Below are 19,776 nucleotides of genomic sequence, written 5' to 3' on the forward strand. Positions count from 1 at the left end.
GTGGTCAGTTTCACATGTGGCATTGTGGGAAGACATCCTTTATCATATTTAATACCTAATTTTCCTAAAAACAGGGGATAAAAAAATTTCTTCTCCAACCCATGCGTTTTTATTCCTCTTCTTTACCTAGATGTCGGCTGGTTCCCTTGTTTATTCTTTTCAGAGTGATTTCCCTATTTTGTTTCGATGCAGTTATTCATCATATCATCTTGATATTGTGATATGATGAATGTCACGTAGAGTATTATGATCAAACATCAATACCGACAGTACATCTAAGAATACGAGTAAACAAATTAATTAACAGGAAGCCGCACTAGATATATGAAAATCCAATTACTTTTGTGATGTTATCATCTACTTCAGTTCAATTGTTCATATAGTCAGAGAAGAACATGGATCATTATCAAATATCTCGTGTACCTATTTTCATTTTTTGATACCTCCCTTATGTTATAAACCCAAAGATCAGACTTGATTTAATTGATGATAGACAAAACCAATAACATGCTAACTATGCTAATCATACTGTTAGGTTAAAGCAATAACTATTCTTAGGAAAAGTTCAATAACCAAAGAAGAAGGCACGAGACTGACGTATAATGTTATTAGAGATGTGATTGATTCAATGGGGTTTTCCGTGAAGAAATCGAAAAAAAAAAATATTTCGGTGAAGAATTTAGAGTGAAATACAAATTTGTAATCAAAAATCAATTTTAAATAAAATAATTTAGAAAATAACTTGTTATAGGGGCGGCATGATTTATTAGAGGGGCGGCAGTGTGATAGTAATGTCCCTCTAATTGATTAGGGGATGTCCTATAGGGGGTGTAAATTAACTAGATTACCCTCCTCATTTTTTAACCTAAATCAAATCTAAATTGAAAATTTGTTTTCTTTCTTCTTCTCTTCTCCTCCTCCCATCAACCGTAACCTCCATTAAACTCAAAATTTCATCGTCTTCGATTAATCGACGATTCGAAAATTAATCAAGTGTAGTGTAATGACTTATATGAGGTATATTTTGGAAACCCAGTTACAATTTGGTTTATTTTGTTCGATTTAAGTTTAATTTCTATTGAAAATTAGGGTTTTAGATGAAAATTGAAATTGAAATTTCTGGGTTTATGTGAGTTACGGTTGATTTTAACTCAATTACGAACCGTAACTAGATATTTTGATGTTGTTACGGTTGGTAATAGTTCAATTACCAACCATATGTTCTTATATCTGAGAATTTTCTTCTGTTACGGTTGGTAACCATTTTAGTTTACGAACCGTAACTCAGTTACGGTTGGTATCGAGCATTTGGTTACGAACCGTAACTTAGTTACGGTTCGTATCGAACATTTGGTTACCAACCGTAACTGGTTTTACGATTGAGTTTTCTTCAAATTTAACCAGTTACGGTTGGTAGTTCATCTTTTACGAACCGTAACTTCGATTTACGGTTGGTTATGAGTCAATTCCAACCGTAATTAGCTCTGAAAATAAAAAAATTGAATTTTTTACGTACTTTAGATAACTTTGAGCAACAAAAAGCTAGTTGAGACTAATTTAGAAGTATATCCGGTCATTTTCAGGTCCTGGTTGTTCATTTTGTTGGTTAATTTCTTCAATTGATTGAGATTGAGATTGACCTTCTCGTCTAAACTTTTTTTTTTAACTCTAAAAATCTGATTTTGGTTTTGATTTTGAGTTAATATAAGTGAAATTAATCATTAACACTAAACTTGATTATCATCACTAAACTAGGATATCAATTATGAGGGTTAATTTGTCATTTCCAGTATTTTTTTTATAAGAGACACCTTGAATGATCATGTAATGACCATTTTTATCCTATTAGAATGCCATCCCTCTAATAAACCATGCTGACCCTATAACGGGTCACTTTAGAAAAGGCTGACTCGGATGGATAGACATCCTCTTCATGAACCTCTAGAACTAGAGGTTCACCAAGAGGATGTCTACCAAAATCTATACCATGTCATCCACATAGTAGTCCAAGAGGTTAGGATTGGAAAAGGTTTTTTTGAAAAATGGATGTATATCCTATGTGGACGAAGACTTTTTTACTCACACACAAGCCATGAGAGAAGCTCTTATCTTGAACACAATTTCTGAAACTCCTTTCCACGTAAAACGCATATTCTATTTAATCAGATCGTGTGTGCTCAATTAATTGGAGGCTTTTTTTTCCTCGTCAATTGTCCCCCACTCACTCTCCTAGGAGTAATAAAAAGTTCCTCCAGCAGTCACACGCCCCTCACCAAACATTTCGCACTAAACACAACCATCACTTCAACTAATACTTATTCAGTATCTAAAAACCCTATCTCCCAGATCTCTTCCTTGTCACTTCTCGATCCTCTCGACTGTAAACATGGGTAATGCTTAGATCCTATCCGATCTCGTACTAGTTTTACTTTTGATCATTCTTTTATTGATTTCAGTTCATCTAATTCTGTTTTTGATTTATGCTGATATTGATCTTTATCTGTTTTGAATTTTTGAATTGTGTTATTAGCTTCTAAGAATGTTTATGAAAGTATATTGAAAACACTGGAGAAACCTGGAGGTGGTGAATTCGGAAAGTATTATAGTTTACCAGCTCTTAATGATCCCAGGATTGGTAAGTGATTTCAACTCTGTTTGATTTCGTGATTGGAATGGAATTTTGTTTGTTTGATCAATCGAGGTGAATATTTGAGGTTTTTGTTTGTTGATTTTGTTACAGATAAACTTCCATACTCGATCAAGATTCTACTTGAATCTGCGATTAGGAACTGTGATGAGTTTCAAGTGACACAGAAAGATGTGGAGAAGATTATTGACTGGGAGAATACATCTCCTAAACAGGTCGAGATTCCGTTTAAACCAGCTCGTGTGCTTCTCCAGGTAACCGTTTAAGATTGTTTTGACTATTTTCCATTTTTTTTTCTGTAATTGTTTGTTTGATGAATTTTGGTTTGTAAAGTGTAATAGAATAATAGTGTTGTGTTATGAATGGCTTAGGATTTTACTGGTGTTCCTGCTGTGGTTGATTTAGCCTGCATGAGAGATGCCATGAACAGACTCGGCAGTGATTCCAATAAGATCAATCCTTTGGTAAGAAATTGTTCTAGCGGTTTTCTTTTTTGGATTCGATAATGTTGTACAGTTGTACCTCAGTTTTTGTTTGTTTGAGAAACTATTTCACTGAGTTGAAAGTTTAAACCGGAAAACTTTGTCCTGCAGGTTCCCGTAGATCTCGTCATTGATCACTCAGTGCAGGTGGACCTTGCTAGATCAGATAATGCTGTGCAGCGTAATATGGAACTCGAGTTTCAACGCAACAAAGAAAGATTTGGTTTTCTTAAGTGGGGTTCCAATGCATTCCATAACATGCTTGTTGTTCCTCCAGGCTCTGGGATAGTTCACCAGGTAATGAAAAATAATTCTTTGGAAGTGCACGTTTATTTTACTTTTTATTCATCTCAAGCTATATCAAAAAAGAGGCATTTGAGTCGTAATTTATAAAAGTCAAGTATCTGTTTGCGAAGGTAACACCTATTGCTACCTCCTGAGTGGTATAGAAACTGTTATTCTCTGAGTACCGCTCATGTTGGTCTTCTGCAATACGGCATTGGTAAAATGACTATACAATGTTGACTTTCAGGTGAATCTAGAGTACCTTGGTCGAGTTGTCTTTAATACAGGGGGCGTGCTTTACCCCGACAGTGTTGTTGGAACTGATTCTCACACGACTATGATAGATGGGTTGGGTGTTGCTGGTTGGGGAGTTGGTGGAATCGAAGCAGAAGCTACAATGCTTGGGCAGGTAAACATAAACTTCTTTTTTCCCCAATATTATATTTCTATCGAGCTATTCAGTTAGAAATTATCTTGATGTTGATGCTAATTAACTTTCAAAGGAAACAAACAGCCCATTAAATAGCAGAAAACATGTAGTATTAGTTTATACAGTTTTCATATGTGATTCATTGTATCCTCAACTGAATTTCTTAGGAAATATGTACAGACACTTGATTTCCCAGTATCCATGCACTTTGTCTGGAGTTTTTTCTATCTACCAAGCGTTTATATATTAATTTTTCACTTAAATATTTTCTGTTTGTTTTACAGCCAATGAGCATGGTCCTGCCTGGTGTTGTTGGGTTTAAATTAGTGGGAAAGTTGAAGGATGGTGTAACAGCCACTGATTTGGTTTTGACCGTAACCCAAATGCTTCGTAAACATGGAGTTGTTGGGAAGTTTGTGGAATTTTATGGTAAACCCCGACTTCAGTTCATTTAAATATTAACATTTAATTCTTTATTAAATCCTCGCTCTCATAGACGTCTGAATTGAACATGGACTATTATCTCTGTCTGCAGGCGAAGGCATGAGTGAACTTTCACTTGCTGACCGAGCCACTATTGCAAACATGTCACCTGAATATGGTGCAACCATGGGTTTTTTCCCCGTGGATCATGTCACTTTGCAATACCTGAAGCTGACTGGCAGAACTGATGAAACTGTGAGAATTAAGCTACATAACAAAGAATCTGATTTAACTTGTCTAATGTTTTTTTGATGTGGTGCTAATGGTAAGTAAATTGTTAACCAACTTGTAGGTCTCTATGATAGAGTCATACCTACGGGCAAATAGGATGTTTGTGGACTACAGCGAGGTAATCTAAGGCTATGCCATTAATGTCTTTTCTGGGTGTTGTTTTAGATTTTATTGGTTTCTAACCAAAGTTTTCCTGAAAGCAGCCCCAGATTGAAAGGGTGTACTCAGCTTATCTGTCTTTGAACCTTGAGGATGTAGAACCTTGTGTATCAGGACCAAAGAGGTACCCTTTTGTATCCCTACGCATAATTTCATTCTCTTTTGATATATAAAAAAGCATCTTTATTGTTCATCCTTTTCAATATCACTTGGCACTCATGAGAGCGATCTCTGGCAGGCCTCATGACCGAGTACCCTTGAAAGACATGAAAGCTGACTGGCATGCTTGCCTAGACAATAAAGTTGGATTCAAGGTAATATGGTCCTGTGTTGTTTTTTATTTTAGTTTATGAGATTTGTGGTAGATGGAGTGTAGTTATCTTGTATGAGTCATCAATATCCTTAAAGACTCTCAGCGGACATCTTTGTACTGCTAATTGGTTCTAATGCTCCATGCAATTTCATTCCATGTTAATGGAATTCAACCTGGTTTACTTTCCCAATGGAGCATTGGTAATTTCCAACCTTCTTGTTTTATGAGGTGGCATTGTTCCTCTATCACTGTGATGGTTAAAGGTGTAAATATATTTGCTAGCAGTCCGTAAAGGTTTTGGACTCCATTTAGCCGCAATTTTGTTTAGATTCATATGCCTCTGGGTCTCATATATATCTTGGGCATCTGCCTTCATGCTTTCTTTTTCATTTGTGATGCTTCAGGGATTTGCCGTACCAAAAGAATCTCAAAGTAAAGAGGTCGAATTTTCATTCAAAGGGACGCCAGCAAAGATCAAACACGGTGATGTTGTTATAGCAGCTATTACTAGTTGCACGAATACCTCAAATCCTAGTGTAATGCTTGGAGCTGCCCTGGTCGCGAAAAAGGCTTGTGAATTGGGATTAGAGGTCAGAATCTTTGTTATTTTGTTTGACGTAGTATCTTGCATCTTTATCAGAAGTAGCTATTTTAAATTTTAAGGTAGTAGTTATCAATAATCAGAACTATCAGTATATTTTTCATAGATATCAATGAAATCGAAATCTGGCTTTAGAGAGAAGCCCTTCTCTTTACGAATTGATGTAAATTAAATGCAATATCCAGTCGCTCATGCAAGTATTATTCAACCAATTAGTGGTAGGGTAGGGAAACATATGATAGGAAGTACATAAATAGTGGATATTAATATTAAGAAGTTAATCATCACTATCCTTTGATTGGATTCGTTGGTCTGCTAGCTAAAGCAAAGTTTTTTTTGTATTAATCTTTTCCCTGATCTCACAAACTCTCATAAAAAGAGGGTTACTCTTACCAGCTGCATAAAATTATATGTTTCTACTTTCTACTTTATCATTTTGGTTAATCTAACTCAACTTAAGTAAGCAATTAATCTTAGTTGCATCAGGTGTTGTGTCAGTAACTACTGGTTCCCAAGATGTATTATGAAATTTACCACCTTGAGCTTTGAAATTCATCTCTTACGGAATGCTTAAAGTTATTGTCATCTTATCCAGGTGAAGCCATGGGTCAAGACAAGTCTTGCACCAGGTTCTGGAGTTGTTAAAAAGTATTTGGATAAAAGGTACCTACAGAACCAGACACTGGATTTCTAACTATTTATAGACAAGTAGTATAACTTGTCATTGAATTTGCAGTGGACTGCAGCCATATTTGAATCAGCTGGGTTTTAATATTGTTGGGTATGGATGTACTACCTGCATTGGAAATTCCGGAGATCTTGATGAATCAGTGGCCGCTGCAATTGCTGAAAATGGTAAGTTCCAGCTTATTGGTCATTTTTCTCTATTTGACGCTCTTTGGATATACTCTAAAATCTGGTTACATTTTCAGACGTAGTGGCAGCAGCTGTTCTCTCTGGAAATAGGAATTTTGAGGGTCGTGTACATCCATTAACTAGAGCAAATTATCTTGCTTCTCCTCCTCTTGTCGTTGCGTATGCCCTTGCTGGCACGGTATGTAACTACAAAAGGGGAAAAAACACGCACATGAACACCCATTTGTGTTATCTCTTCAACCCTACTAATCAGTTAAAATTGCCGTATAAGATGCTAATATTGCATGCAAAACAAAATCTTCTCTTTCTTGGCTCACTTCATGATTTCACCTGCAGGTTAACATTGACTTTGATAAAGAACCCATTGGGACGAGTAAAGATGGGAAGGATATATATTTCAGGGATATTTGGCCATCAAATGAAGAAATAGCTGATGTAAGTTATCCTGCAATGTGTTTTAGTTAGTGATATTATGTACTGGTCAAAGTGTTTATATCCTTTTCTTTGCTTCAGGTTGTGCAATCTAGTGTGTTGCCAGACATGTTCAGGGGTACATATCAAGCAATCACCAAAGGGAATCCCATCTGGAATGAGTTATCAGTTCCCTCTGGAACTCTCTACTCCTGGGACCCAACATCAACTTACATACACGAGCCTCCATATTTCAAGGACATGACTATGTCCCCTCCTGGACCCCATGGAGTAAAGAATGCATACTGCTTACTCAACTTTGGGGATAGTATTACAACTGATCATATATCTCCAGCTGGAAGCATCCATAAAGACAGTCCTGCAGCCAAGTACCTCATGGAACGTGGGGTTGATAGAAGAGACTTCAACTCTTATGGAAGTCGTCGTGGTAACGACGAGATCATGGCTAGAGGAACTTTTGCCAATATTCGCATTGTCAACAAACATTTAAAGGGAGAAGTTGGACCCAAAACGGTTCATGTACCATCAGGAGAGAAACTATCTGTTTACGATGCTGCCATGGTATTTCATTTTGCTCTAAAGTTTCTTTTCTTACTTAGTAACTTGGTACCCTTACATATGGTAAAAAGAAAATAATCATACTTGTGACCTAGCATTGCACTGGAATAGAACCACTATATGTTTATTGTAGCAACTGTCTCAGGTCTGACCTTTCAGGCCATATAGATAACACGTAATGTTCGTTGGTTCATTCCCACAAATGTAGTCTAGTGGTAATGTGAGGCAGGAGGAAGATAGATTCCATCCGTTAGCAAAGAACGATTACTATGCGAACTAGGGAAGCATTGTCTATTGCTAAAATCTTTAACCTCCATTTTATCCCCTTTAACAGAAGTATAAGAATGACGGACACGACACAATTATCTTGGCTGGTGCTGAGTATGGAAGTGGAAGCTCACGTGATTGGGCTGCTAAGGGTCCAATGCTTTTGGTAATAATTATTTCGTAATATGTTTTCTTTTGCTTTTTCTTGTCATGTTTTCTTTGCACTGACGTTGATATTTGATTATTTCTCTGTAGGGTGTGAAAGCAGTTATTGCTAAGAGTTTCGAGAGGATTCACCGTAGTAACCTGGTAGGGATGGGTATAATTCCACTTTGTTTCAAGGCAGGCGAAGATGCCGAGACTCTTGGCTTGACTGGTCATGAACGCTACAATATTGATCTCCCAAGTAGTGTGAGTGAGATCAAACCCGGACAAGATGTTGTTGTTGTCACTGATAATGGAAAGTCGTTCACATGCACTGCCCGATTTGACACAGAGGTAAAAAGATAAAGAAAACTGAATTGTGCTCTCTTTTGTTTCCTGATTGCATCTGAATCTACTTCTGCCTAGTTTCAACTACTTATTACGACTTTCCCCCCCTGTAAATCATATTTTCTGACATTTGGTTCTTGCATCGTATAGGTGGAACTTGCATACTTCGACCACGGGGGTATTCTACCCTATGTCATCAGGAACTTGATTAATGCCAAGCATTAGAGATTTAAATTGTGGTTACCCATGGGTGAACACGTTGTTTTCAGCCAAATTATTGGTATGCGAATCCCTTGATTTGTCTGGAAAAAAAAATGGTTTGCGTCTTGTTAGCCCAGGCTTGGGCACCCAACAAGAAACAAATTAAGTAATAAAATAGCAAGCTAGAGCGAGGAAAGGTGGTGATTTAGCTGTTTGATTTTCAAGTGTATCATTTTTTATACTGTACCATAAGTTCCACTATTAATCAATTCAGACTTTTCATTTATGTAGAAATAAGTTTGTAATCTAGAGGCATCTAACGTGCCTGACTAGAGTAAAGCCGGCAAAATTCGTCACCATTCTGACCTATCCAAATACTCCAACCCACTTGAGCATAAGATCTTCATACAGACACAAACCTGCAATAAAGAGTGAGATCTGCATGTATTGACATTAGCCGGCCAGTAAAGGACTGCCATGTGCATGTTATATATTTGCAACATGTTTTCAAGAACAAATGGCAATGAATATGAGATCTCGTCTACATCCCTGACAATTACTACAGATCAAAACCTACGTGCATACGGGCGTTTTCTTTTCTCTTTGCTTCTATCTCAGTATTCCATTTTTCTGTCTTTCTCTAAATAGAATCAAGGATTTTCTAATCTTTAACAATGCATATGGCTCCTGGTTTAATGTCAAAAGAGAGAAGAACTTGTCGAATTACATATATGAATAAGAAATCATTATCGTTAACACCCATTCTTGCTATGCTTCTTTTCTTGTCATTTCTCATTTTCATACTTCTGTTTCTTGGAATTCTATCACTTCCTATTACTTCTGATGGTTTTCCCAAAGCTTATGACCTCACTTCTTTCGTTCGTGGTGGTCGAAGGAATACTAGAGAGATTCTGAGGTTATTAGAATTCTTCAAAATCTTGTGTAATTGTGTTTCCTTAACAATGCTATTTTAATTGGAATTGTTCAATTGTTGATCTGTTTTTTCTGTGCAGAAGCAAAAATGATAGAGGGGAGCAGTGGATGGAAGTCCTGTCCTGGGAGCCCAGAGCCTTCATTTATCACAATTTTCTAGTAAAGATTTTCTTCTCACCAAATTCATTTTTTCCCTTTGTTTTTGATTAACCCCACAATTGCATAGGCTGGTACTTTTGAGGTTCCTATATGCAACAAAACACCCAATACCTCACATATGATAGAAATTGTATGTGTGATGTTCTTGTAGGGTGGGTGGTCATTATTCCTAGGACTAAACAACTTGGAGATTGGCCTAGCAAGTCATAAAAGAATTTGTGACATGGAATTTTAAGCAAAGAATTCGATTAGTATCATTAGCTGTACAATGTACTACTTATATTTGTCGTCATCATCTTATTTCATCAATTGTCCATTCGGTTCATTATCAATCAGTTAAACATAGGAAAAGAGCGTACGTTAATAATTTTAGAAGTTGTATTATTTGACTCAAAAATGCGGCAAATATTATGTAATTTGAAGCTTTAGTTGTGATAATTAGTTTCTTTATCTGTCCCTCTAGGAGGTCTGGCTACAATAAAACATTTTCGAGATGCTTACATACAACTGAAGTACTACTAATCACTTTTTATGCTACGTAGTTGATAAATATCGTTCATGAGCTTCACTTGATTTAGTTTTACATGTTGTGCTCAGCTGTTCGCTCCTTGCATTAGCTAGAGTCTAACACTTAGTTGATTGTAGATTTCCATCTCGGAGTAGTTATTCTGACCATAGATGATTTTCTGAGCAGTCTAGTAAAGAATGCGATTATTTGATTAGTATTGGGGCACCTCGAATGAAGAAGTCAACAGTTATTGATACCAAAACTGGTGGAAGCACAGCTAGCAAGTATACATTTCAGATCTTATTGTTTATACTTTTAATAGAATGTTTAAAAAGTCATTGCTATCTCCTTTTTCTTGCCCCTCTAAAGGAAATATATTTCTTGGTATGTAGAGTGCGCACTAGCTCTGGTATGTTTATGAAGAGAGGAGTGAATGAGGTCATCAGAGATATAGAGGAAAGAACTGCAGATTTCACTCATATACCTGTAGGTATTGTCCTTAAAACTTATATCTATACTTTTGAAGGTTATTACAATTACTCCACCATACACAGATGAAAAACTGCAGCACCAAATCTGAATTGGTGGCCATTTGTAGTTTGTAACATGCTTGTTGGTTTGTCCTTCTCCTCCGTACTACTCCTTGAGGGTGAATATATGTAACTGCACTTGGTTGTTTCCGGCATTTTTGTGCGATCTGGTGCTACACCAGTTTTTACGAGCAGTTACTATTACTTCTAAAATAAGAGCTTCAACCTGGACTATCCTGAAATGACAACGGCACTTGACATGTACTTGCTATTACTTCCGACGTTGTCATGTTCATTTGACATTTAAGAAGATGTTGTCGGAAAATCAACCTGGCCTGCACAGATTTATCTGTAAGTTGATTTTTGGGACAAAAGCCAGACCTCTTACCTATAATGACCTGTGTACATGATTACCGCGTGCATTCGTGAGGTGTCTATCTACTTCGACAACATAATGTTTATCCAAGAAACAACATGGAAGTTGGATGAGTAACCAGTTGGCTGAAACAACTGATTGAATCCCTCGTAAAAGATTGACTAGTTGATATCTTGCATTCTCTGGTTTTGTTTTGCATACAACCTTAAGCTGAGTTTTGGAGTGCAATTTTCTGCCGAGTGGTTAGCAGTATAGTTCTATGTTATTGGTCCCAATAATCACTAGAAACTATCACCACGCATGGGCAGTTTGCTATTACATTTCAGATTAAGACTAAGCATCTACCATATAAGCTAGCAAATACATATCAACCATTCAAGTTGTGATGCTCTGAAATTCTTTATGCATGTTTTTACGTTCTGATTGGGTTCCTCAAGTCTGGATTTCATTATTTATATCTGACATGTATTATCTTTCCTTAAATTAACATTATAACATTCAGAGCATGGAGAAGGACTTCAAATTCTCCACTATGAAGTTGGACAGAAATATGAACCTCACTATGATTACTTTGAGGATGAATTCAATACAAAGAAGCATGGAGGTCAACGGATAGCTACATTACTGATGTATCTGTAAGAGCCATGTGCCATGATCCCTCCACATGCGTGTTAGTTTTTCTGACCCTTGCACGGCTTTGTAAGTTCTTCTATTTTCATATGCTGTTGTTACAGATCAGACGTTGAAGAAGGAGGTGAGACAGTTTTTCCCAGGGCCAAGGGAAATGTCAGTTATCCCCCATGGGAGGATGAGTCAGTGGAACGCGGTAAAAAGGGACTAGCTGTTAAACCTAAAAAGGGTGATGCATTATTGTTCTGGAGCTTGAAGCCTGACGCCACTAAAGATCTGTCAAGTTTGCATGGTAAGTTGTTATTACTTGTTCCCTTGAAGGCTTAGATCGTCGAAATGATAAAGTTACCATTCTGCAGAGTGCATAATATGTACCTCAATTTAACTGTTTTATCCAGGTGGTTGTCCTGTAATTAAAGGCAATAAGTGGTCATCTACAAAGTGGATGCACGTTGGCGAATTTCCTTAGCTAGAGGTAACTCTTTTAACTCCAATTACTCCATAAACATAATAGATTGGCGCCTAGAATGATATGCATTATCTGTGTTATTTACAGCTTAAGTTCATTTTACCTTTAACCTATATTCCACCCTCTAAATTTGCAGATTTCGAAGACAATGATAGGCTGTTGTAACTTGTATTAACAAATATAAAGCATCAACACGAGGCGAATTCTTAGTGAAAAGCATTAATCTACTGATCAACTTTCAAAGCAAAGAAGATTTACAAAAATTCATTAAATTCTGTAATGACCAAATGAGTTCTTTATATCAGTTCCTTTCTTTAATACAAAATTAGAGCTAAAATCCCTTGAGTAGCTCCATATGCAATTGATGTCATATGATTCACTTCCCGGAGCCAAAATATTATGTACAAAGGAATATGCAATGACGAGGCTTTATGCGTCTTCTGTCTTCTGGTGTCTACATTGACGCAGCAGTCTGACGGAAGCAAGCTTTGCTAGCATGGTTGGCTCAGTGTGGCTTGGGGCTAAATTCAATTCAGTGCACAATTGATCCATCCCTGCTCTCTTAATGCTGTGTCAGTTCAGAAACGAGATTTTGCAGAAAGGAAAATTCACATTGGGTGAAGCTGATCCTCTCTTCCTCCTGCTTGACAGGTTTTATCAAATCAGACACAGCCTCTGAAATCTCTCCAACGAAGTCGACGATCACGCCTTCAACGCCCATCATATACTGCACATAAACAGCCTCGTATGTCAAAAGCGAAAGACTAGCTTCCTTGATCCTAGACACTGCTTCTTGATTCCTCAACAAACCTCTAACGTCTGATACAATCCCTTGCAAACCATTTTCCAAGCACAATTTTATAGCTTCATCCAAAGAATTCCTTCTAACATCCGTGTAAATTTCAGTTCCACCTTCTGTCAAGAAATAAACAGGATATCTATTCTGTAACTTTTTGACAAGCCGTGCTGCATCAAGCTGGAACGTAGAGAAAATAACCGGTCTTTCCTGTGCATACCCCAACACTACTCGCAGAATTTCTCGAAGACGATCCACAAGTTCTTCGTCTTGGTAAACAAAGTAATCATCAAATTTCAATTCAATGTTGAATCCTGAAGATGAATTCACATTTTGAAAAGCTTCTTGTAATGTACACAGAAAATCATCATTTTCAACATTCCATTTGCAAATTCTCCCATCTTTACTTTTTCTCAACAAAGGCTTATAACATTTAGTCATGTTTACAGACTCTCTTTGAGGTCCATAACTAAGAAACCCAGCTAAAGTAATTTCAGTAACTTTTCTCTCGGATATCGTCATATACGTACCGCAGTTTTCTTCTCCGGTGATGATTTCATCGTCGTGAAAAATAACCGGTACGTTATCTCTCGTAACTTGAACATCGAACTCAACATAATCGACTGCGTAATAGAAAGAATTGAATTCTCTTTAATTGACTTCATTCTTTCATCAGACGATGATGATGAATTCATATTCATACCACTTCCTCCGTGCCCCAGAACCAAAAGCTTCGAAGAAGAAGAAGAAGAAGAAGCTTTAATACAACAGGAACGAATTCCTGTAGAATAGATTGATGATGATAATGTAGTGATTTTAGGGACTTGATCAAGATTAGGAACATTAGAGACACGAAGAAGAGATTTCAGAGCAGCCACTTCAAGAAGATGAGACTAATTTTTTGTTGTTGGTGATGAAAACAGGGGGTTTGATTGAAGGCTATTTATCGGGGGAAAACTTTGGATTGTGCTTTTGAATATTCTTTCCGATTTCACATTTAGCAAAAGTTGTCCTCTGGGAAGTAGACGGAATATTCCGCTGATTCTAGAGGCTTCGGCTATGATTATGGGTACTTTGACTAGTATGGTATGGGCTCCATACCTATACTATGAGTATGTATGGGCACCCATTCCCCAACTCGACAGTTTGACACCGGTAACCGAGTTAATCATAACGGAAAATGAGTCATTTGTCCAAATATTTTTAAAACACGGTTCAAATGGACGAGTAAAAATTAGTACGGGTAAAATGGACACAAAAAAAATAACAAGAATGAAATTGGATTTATCCTGACTTAAACTTAGAAAAGAGCGAGGATGAAACTGGTTGCATCCCGATGTAAAATTAAAAATAAGAAAAAGTATTTGAAAATGGGAAGGATGAAACTGTTTACATCCTGACTATTTTTAAAATTTTGTCCATTTAAACAGTATCAAATTTTACATGTCTTTTTCACCCAGGAGTTGTTGATTCTGGTCTTTTTAACCAATTTTGTGTAATCATAATCACAAAATACACCGTACTAAGCTATAAATATAGTATTCTGTTGTTCAAAAAAAAAAAAGCTATAAATATAGTAATATACGAATCCGATTTTGTGCACAAATAACAATGGCGAAACTAGGATTTGATATTGAGGGCGGTAAATTTTTCTATTTGTAAATGTGTCGATTACTTTTTTAAATGTTCACGAAATCGGTGAGCTTTTTGATTCTGGTACTAAGTTCCTGTAATTTAGCATTGGTTTTTGTTATGTTTTAATACGAGGAAAAAATAAATAGTTAAGTACAAACTCTTTGGTTGGGCTAAGCTATATAAATATATTAGGATTTGCGTTGTTAAGTGGAGAAAAATATTAGTTTGGGGGCTACACATGTATATCTTAATGATGGATTTTTTAAAGAGAGAATAATTAAACTTGGGTTCCTCAGATACTTTCACGTTGTTAAATTCTGCAATGATGTGTGTCGTAAGTTGAACAATTACTTTAGATACTTTCCACTAATACTAACAAGCAATATAGTGGTAGTAAGGATCATTTTCACAGAGAGTAGTGTGATTAATATGTTATTTAGATTAACAAAACTATTGTAAAAGTCGAATAGTTTGATTAGGGATTCTTTCGCCGTCACCAAACATTAACTTAATCATCATATTTATTTATCATTCATTATAATCATTCATCTCCAACCATTGGATAACATGTACAGTTAGCTATCCCCAAAATTCTTTGTATCACCAAATAACATGTACGCTTAGTCACCGGATTTTATCCATCTGAACCACCAAAACATGCACTCTCAAGGTGTAACTCATTCGAATGCTTTACAATTTGTGAACTTAGGTTGATTCCATCAATTAAACTCAGTATGCTCAGTTAACTCACTGGTGTTGTCTTCACAGGCGATTGCTCCACAAAAATACAAAATCCCTCTGCAAGGTTTCGCGTTTGCTACTTGTGTAGGAGATAATCGACAATTACGGGCAGTTCAACTGTCAACTAGCATTAGAATGATCAATAGATTAATTTAAATGCACACTCAAACAATCTAAAAACTAATCACGAACCTTATATCTAATGAAAACAAATGATGAGATGATTAAAACTCACAATAAACTTTTTACAACTAATCAACATAAATTCTTGGTGTGCTTACTTTGCTTTTACTTCCGTATTATAAATTCTTTTATACTTAAAGTGAAAGAAAATAAGTACTAAATCAATCTTACAGAATTCGATTCTTAAAAAATAGAATTAACAAGACTTTCTCTTGTTGGAACTCGGTTCTTAAAAAATAAAATTAACAAGACTTTCTCTTATCGAAATTCGGATCTTGAAAGAGATCATTCTAGGTTGCCTTTGGATATTGATTTTTGAGATCGTCCAAGAAATTTGTCATGCAGGTTCACGAACAAAGAATTGGTGGTGTACTAGGTACCCTCACCTTTTGAAGACCATTTGCGGGATCGTTACTACACACTCTTCACCATAAGTTTGCTCACCAACTTTCTTCAAGTCTTTTTATTTTTTATTTTTTATTTTTCTTTCTTTCTGAAGGCGCAATATCTGAAGTGCTGCTTTCCTTTACTGGCTTCGTCATCATCAGGATTCTTAGGCAATATAGTTCAATTCGAATTCCTGGTAAAAATACGCCGTGATTTCATTGCTTCTTTAATATGTTGAGTGATTTTTTATGCTTCTACATTGTTTAAAAGAGAGGGTACCAAGTACATCACCAACTTTTTTCGTGCGGCAACATGTATGGACAAAATCTAATACAATTGCAAGTAGACCAACTTAATAATCCTTGACAATATGTATTTATAGTTTATATTTCCATCTTTTCTCAACCAAAAAGTCTAGACAATAAATTATGTGAACCTGATTGTTAAGAAGAGCATATGGACGATCTCCAAAATCGATATCCATGTTCAAGCTAGTTGTATCCAAATAGTCCAATGAGGATTCTGCCAAGTAACGAACTGGGTATATATATTTCAAAATATGAATTCTACAAGAAATAAGTTTTGTAATCGATCACGATTGTACGAAAGTATCTACTAAGATTGAATGTATTACATGCATAAATCCAATAATAAAGATAAACAATATATTGTGGAGAAAGAAAAACACATGATATCAGAAGTTTTGTTAACGAGGAAACCGCAACTGCTGAAAAATCCTGGGACCTTGTCTAGATTTGAAAAGAAAACTGTATTAATTCGCTACATACACTAGCCTACTATCAGATTTAGGACTGGAATGTAATTGAGACGTTATCCACCCTCCAAGAGATTTCATTACAGTCGCGCTCCTTATGTCATCGCAAGGTTCTACATAATTGATTATCTTAGCTGAAGTCATTTGCAGCCTAAGAGTTGCTTCAACCTATGTGTAGACTGTTGATACTAATCCGCCTTAAACAAATAAGCCTATTTTATTTTCCTTTAGATCAATGATCAAGGCTTGTAAATCTATTTGCAAATATACAAAGCTAGCAAACCTTACAAATTTGTAACACTTACACTAACTTAGATGAGAATCCTGGATTCTTTAACACCTCTCAAGAACAATCTTCAACTTATCAACTAAAAATAGTTTTCAGATATCTATCTTAAGATATCACAAAGTCTGAGACGAAAATAACTTTTTGATTACTATCTATCTTGCTTGAAAGAGATTACGAAGACCTCAAAAACATAAAAGCAAGATCAAGATACATGAAATATCAAGATAATGTCGGACATGGTTTCACGAGTCCCCAAAACGAAGTGTTTTGGTGGTAGACCTAATAACATTTCTCATAGGAAACATAGGTCAATAGTGGACGACTCTAGATATCAACTAGGATACAAAGTGTCAAGGATTGAACTTCCCGGTTGAAAGAGCATCTTTATTGTTTTCAAGACTAAGGGTTGCTTAGAATTCAAGCTAAGATAACTTGAGATTCAAGCAAACACTTTCTCAGTTTAGATTAAACTGAGAAATTCGTCTTGAAATCACATAAGAATAATACACATAGTGGTTCAGGTACGTGAACCGTGTATAATGATAGTTCTTGGAAAATATGCCCTATGAACTAGTAAGTAATTTGATGTTCATTTAAACACTTAAAAAATTAATCATGATGCATATACACAAGTGTTTTAGTGATCAATGATGTCTTAGAGGTGTTTATGAGAGTCATAGCAATGCTAAACATATTTTAGAAAAATAAGTCTTTGAGCATCTACTAAAGTATTACTGGGACCGTTGGTGAAACGGTTCGTGAACTGTAAGTCATAGTTCACGAGTCAAGGTGCTACGGTTCGTGAACTGGGTTCGCCAACCCTACTCGGCTCGTAAACTCAAATGGACGCAGTAAGTGAACTGGGTTCTCCAACTATTAGACTTTCTCACCAATATAAAAATTCAGATCACCACAGTTCGTGAACTGGTTCGCCGACCTTCCTGTATTCCAAAACTCAAATAGCCACGGTTTGTGAAATGGTTCACCAACCTTCCTGAGTCGAAATTACAGTAGTTCTAAATTTCTCTCATTGATGTTTGAAAAATTCCCAAATGATAAATCATTAGATTGGGTAATTTTCAAACTGATCCATAAATTAATTTTTGAACAATAAATGATTTTGAACTAATATTGCTAAGGATCTTTGAAGTTCGAACATCCAATGTTTGAATCATATTTCAAGATTTTTAACAAGACAAGATTTACTTGATTTTTATTTATTTTTGCAATAGACCTAGTAGAAGTCATACGACATGGTATCATAAGATAGAATGGTAAGATAATGAGTAAAATATAATGGTTCAGTCTTCACATACCTTGTTGATGAAGTTCTCCAAATGTCTTATTCGATCTTCAGTCTTTGATGGTGATGTCTGATACTCAACTGTCAACTTCTAACCCAATCCTAGAATTGACTTAAACTAGAAATCAATATATAATTTTTTTCATCTAACATTGACAACAAGCTTGAGATGGCAAAACTTGTGAGTTCAATCGACCGTTGCTCTAACAATTGAGCAAAGCCTCGTAGGGATTCACCTTAACATTGGGAGTAACCTCATTAGTAGTTTTCTGGTGGAATTTGTATCTCTTCATCCACCTATTCAATATCTTGGCATGTCAGAATCAACATCGTAATCATTTTCAATATCCCAAGAAATAGAGAATTATATTTATTGTTATACAATGTCACATCAACTTGTTGGGTAACAATATTTGCTCGCTTCTTCTTAATTCCTTTTATTTGTTTAATAACAAAAACATCATCTTGAGTATCATTGAGACATTCTTTTGCACTTGTCACGACACCCTGTGCAACCGTTGGATACATAACAATTATTGCATCAATTTTAGCAATTGTCATAATATGTCATCATCTCCCATATTGACCATGTTGTGATCCACTTCCTCAACATTGATTGACGGATTTTCTATTTATTTTGAACCTTCACAAACAAAAGCAGGATCTCCTTCTTCTAACTCTTGCTAGACATGTGTTTTAATGTCTGCACTGAAACTGACTTCAGTTGTTTTGTCTATGACATCCCTAGATAAATCTTCATCTATGGGCTCTGAAACACATTTCTCCAACTGCCGAGTCCTACACTTATCCTCAATATCATCTGTATTCTCCTTAACGCTCAATTCTTGCTTGAAATTTTTCAAATTTGTAAATAAGACCTTCTTCTAAACTGCATCCCTCTTTGTATTAAGTTCTTTAAGTTTCAAAGCATAATGCTCATTCTTACATTCGGCCATGATATACCCAATAATTTTGTAATGGGTACATATCGTATAAAATTGAGTGTAAAAAGAGATGCAAACAAAGTTCTATAATCCCACTTGAAATGTGAATGTTTTTCTTCATTTGCAAAACTAGAAGAAGTGACTTGTTACATTAGATTTTTTTTTTCTTCTTCTACTGTTTCATACGAATTAGCATCAATAGTGCTAAAATGGAAAGTGGGTTGTTACTTTTTAGTTCTTGGAACTACTACTACTATTGATCTTTGGTTTTTCTTATTACTAACGATGAACATTTTGTATATGTATAACATAGAACACATCCTACACAATATAAGTTTTCTAAAATTTCATATTTCACGTATATGATTCATGTATTGCTTTTTTATATTTAAAAATATAAATATCTAGGTTAATTATTACCATCCCAGACTCCCAGTCGATCATTTTAGTTTTTTTTTTCATCTTTACAAAAAGAAGTTCATCGTGATTATTCTTTCCTTTTTTTTTTTCCCCAATGGGTTTTGAAATTAAATATCATCTTTATCTAAATAAACATGTATTTCTATGATAGAAGTATTTTTTCAATTTAATTCTAAATATTGAACCCTTAAGAACACAAGTTTTGGATAATTTATGATCATCATGTTTGATTATAGTTATT

The 19,776-nt window shown here is 35.6% G+C and overlaps 2 protein-coding genes and 1 pseudogene across 2 annotated transcripts; 2 read left to right on the forward strand and 1 right to left on the reverse strand.

The window, feature by feature from the left end:
* The first annotated feature begins 2,208 nt into the window (after positions 1–2,208).
* LOC113289016 (aconitate hydratase 1) lies at positions 2,209–8,751 on the forward strand. Its single transcript, XM_026538175.1, has 20 exons — positions 2,209–2,390; positions 2,531–2,635; positions 2,741–2,901; positions 3,019–3,111; positions 3,241–3,426; positions 3,662–3,823; positions 4,129–4,273; positions 4,380–4,522; positions 4,620–4,676; positions 4,762–4,841; positions 4,956–5,031; positions 5,435–5,620; positions 6,227–6,294; positions 6,368–6,486; positions 6,564–6,685; positions 6,844–6,942; positions 7,021–7,500; positions 7,832–7,930; positions 8,020–8,262; positions 8,407–8,751. The coding sequence occupies exons 1-20, from the start codon at positions 2,387–2,389 to the stop codon at positions 8,479–8,481; spliced, it is 2,703 nt and encodes a 900-aa protein (XP_026393960.1). The 5' UTR covers positions 2,209–2,386; the 3' UTR covers positions 8,482–8,751.
* Positions 8,752–8,816: 65 nt separating this feature from the next.
* Positions 8,817–12,350, forward strand: LOC113289017 (probable prolyl 4-hydroxylase 10). The gene is made up of 8 exons (XM_026538176.1): positions 8,817–9,373; positions 9,471–9,549; positions 10,244–10,341; positions 10,450–10,547; positions 11,466–11,598; positions 11,698–11,885; positions 11,992–12,068; positions 12,199–12,350. The coding sequence occupies exons 1-7, from the start codon at positions 9,132–9,134 to the stop codon at positions 12,060–12,062; spliced, it is 909 nt and encodes a 302-aa protein (XP_026393961.1). The 5' UTR covers positions 8,817–9,131; the 3' UTR covers positions 12,063–12,068; positions 12,199–12,350.
* Positions 12,343–18,732, reverse strand: LOC113291372 (annotated as a pseudogene).
* Between the last annotated feature and the right edge of the window lie 1,044 nt (positions 18,733–19,776).

The sequence above is a fragment of the Papaver somniferum genome, chromosome 6 (genome assembly GCF_003573695.1).
Source record: "Papaver somniferum cultivar HN1 chromosome 6, ASM357369v1, whole genome shotgun sequence".
NCBI lineage: Eukaryota > Viridiplantae > Streptophyta > Magnoliopsida > Ranunculales > Papaveraceae > Papaver > Papaver somniferum.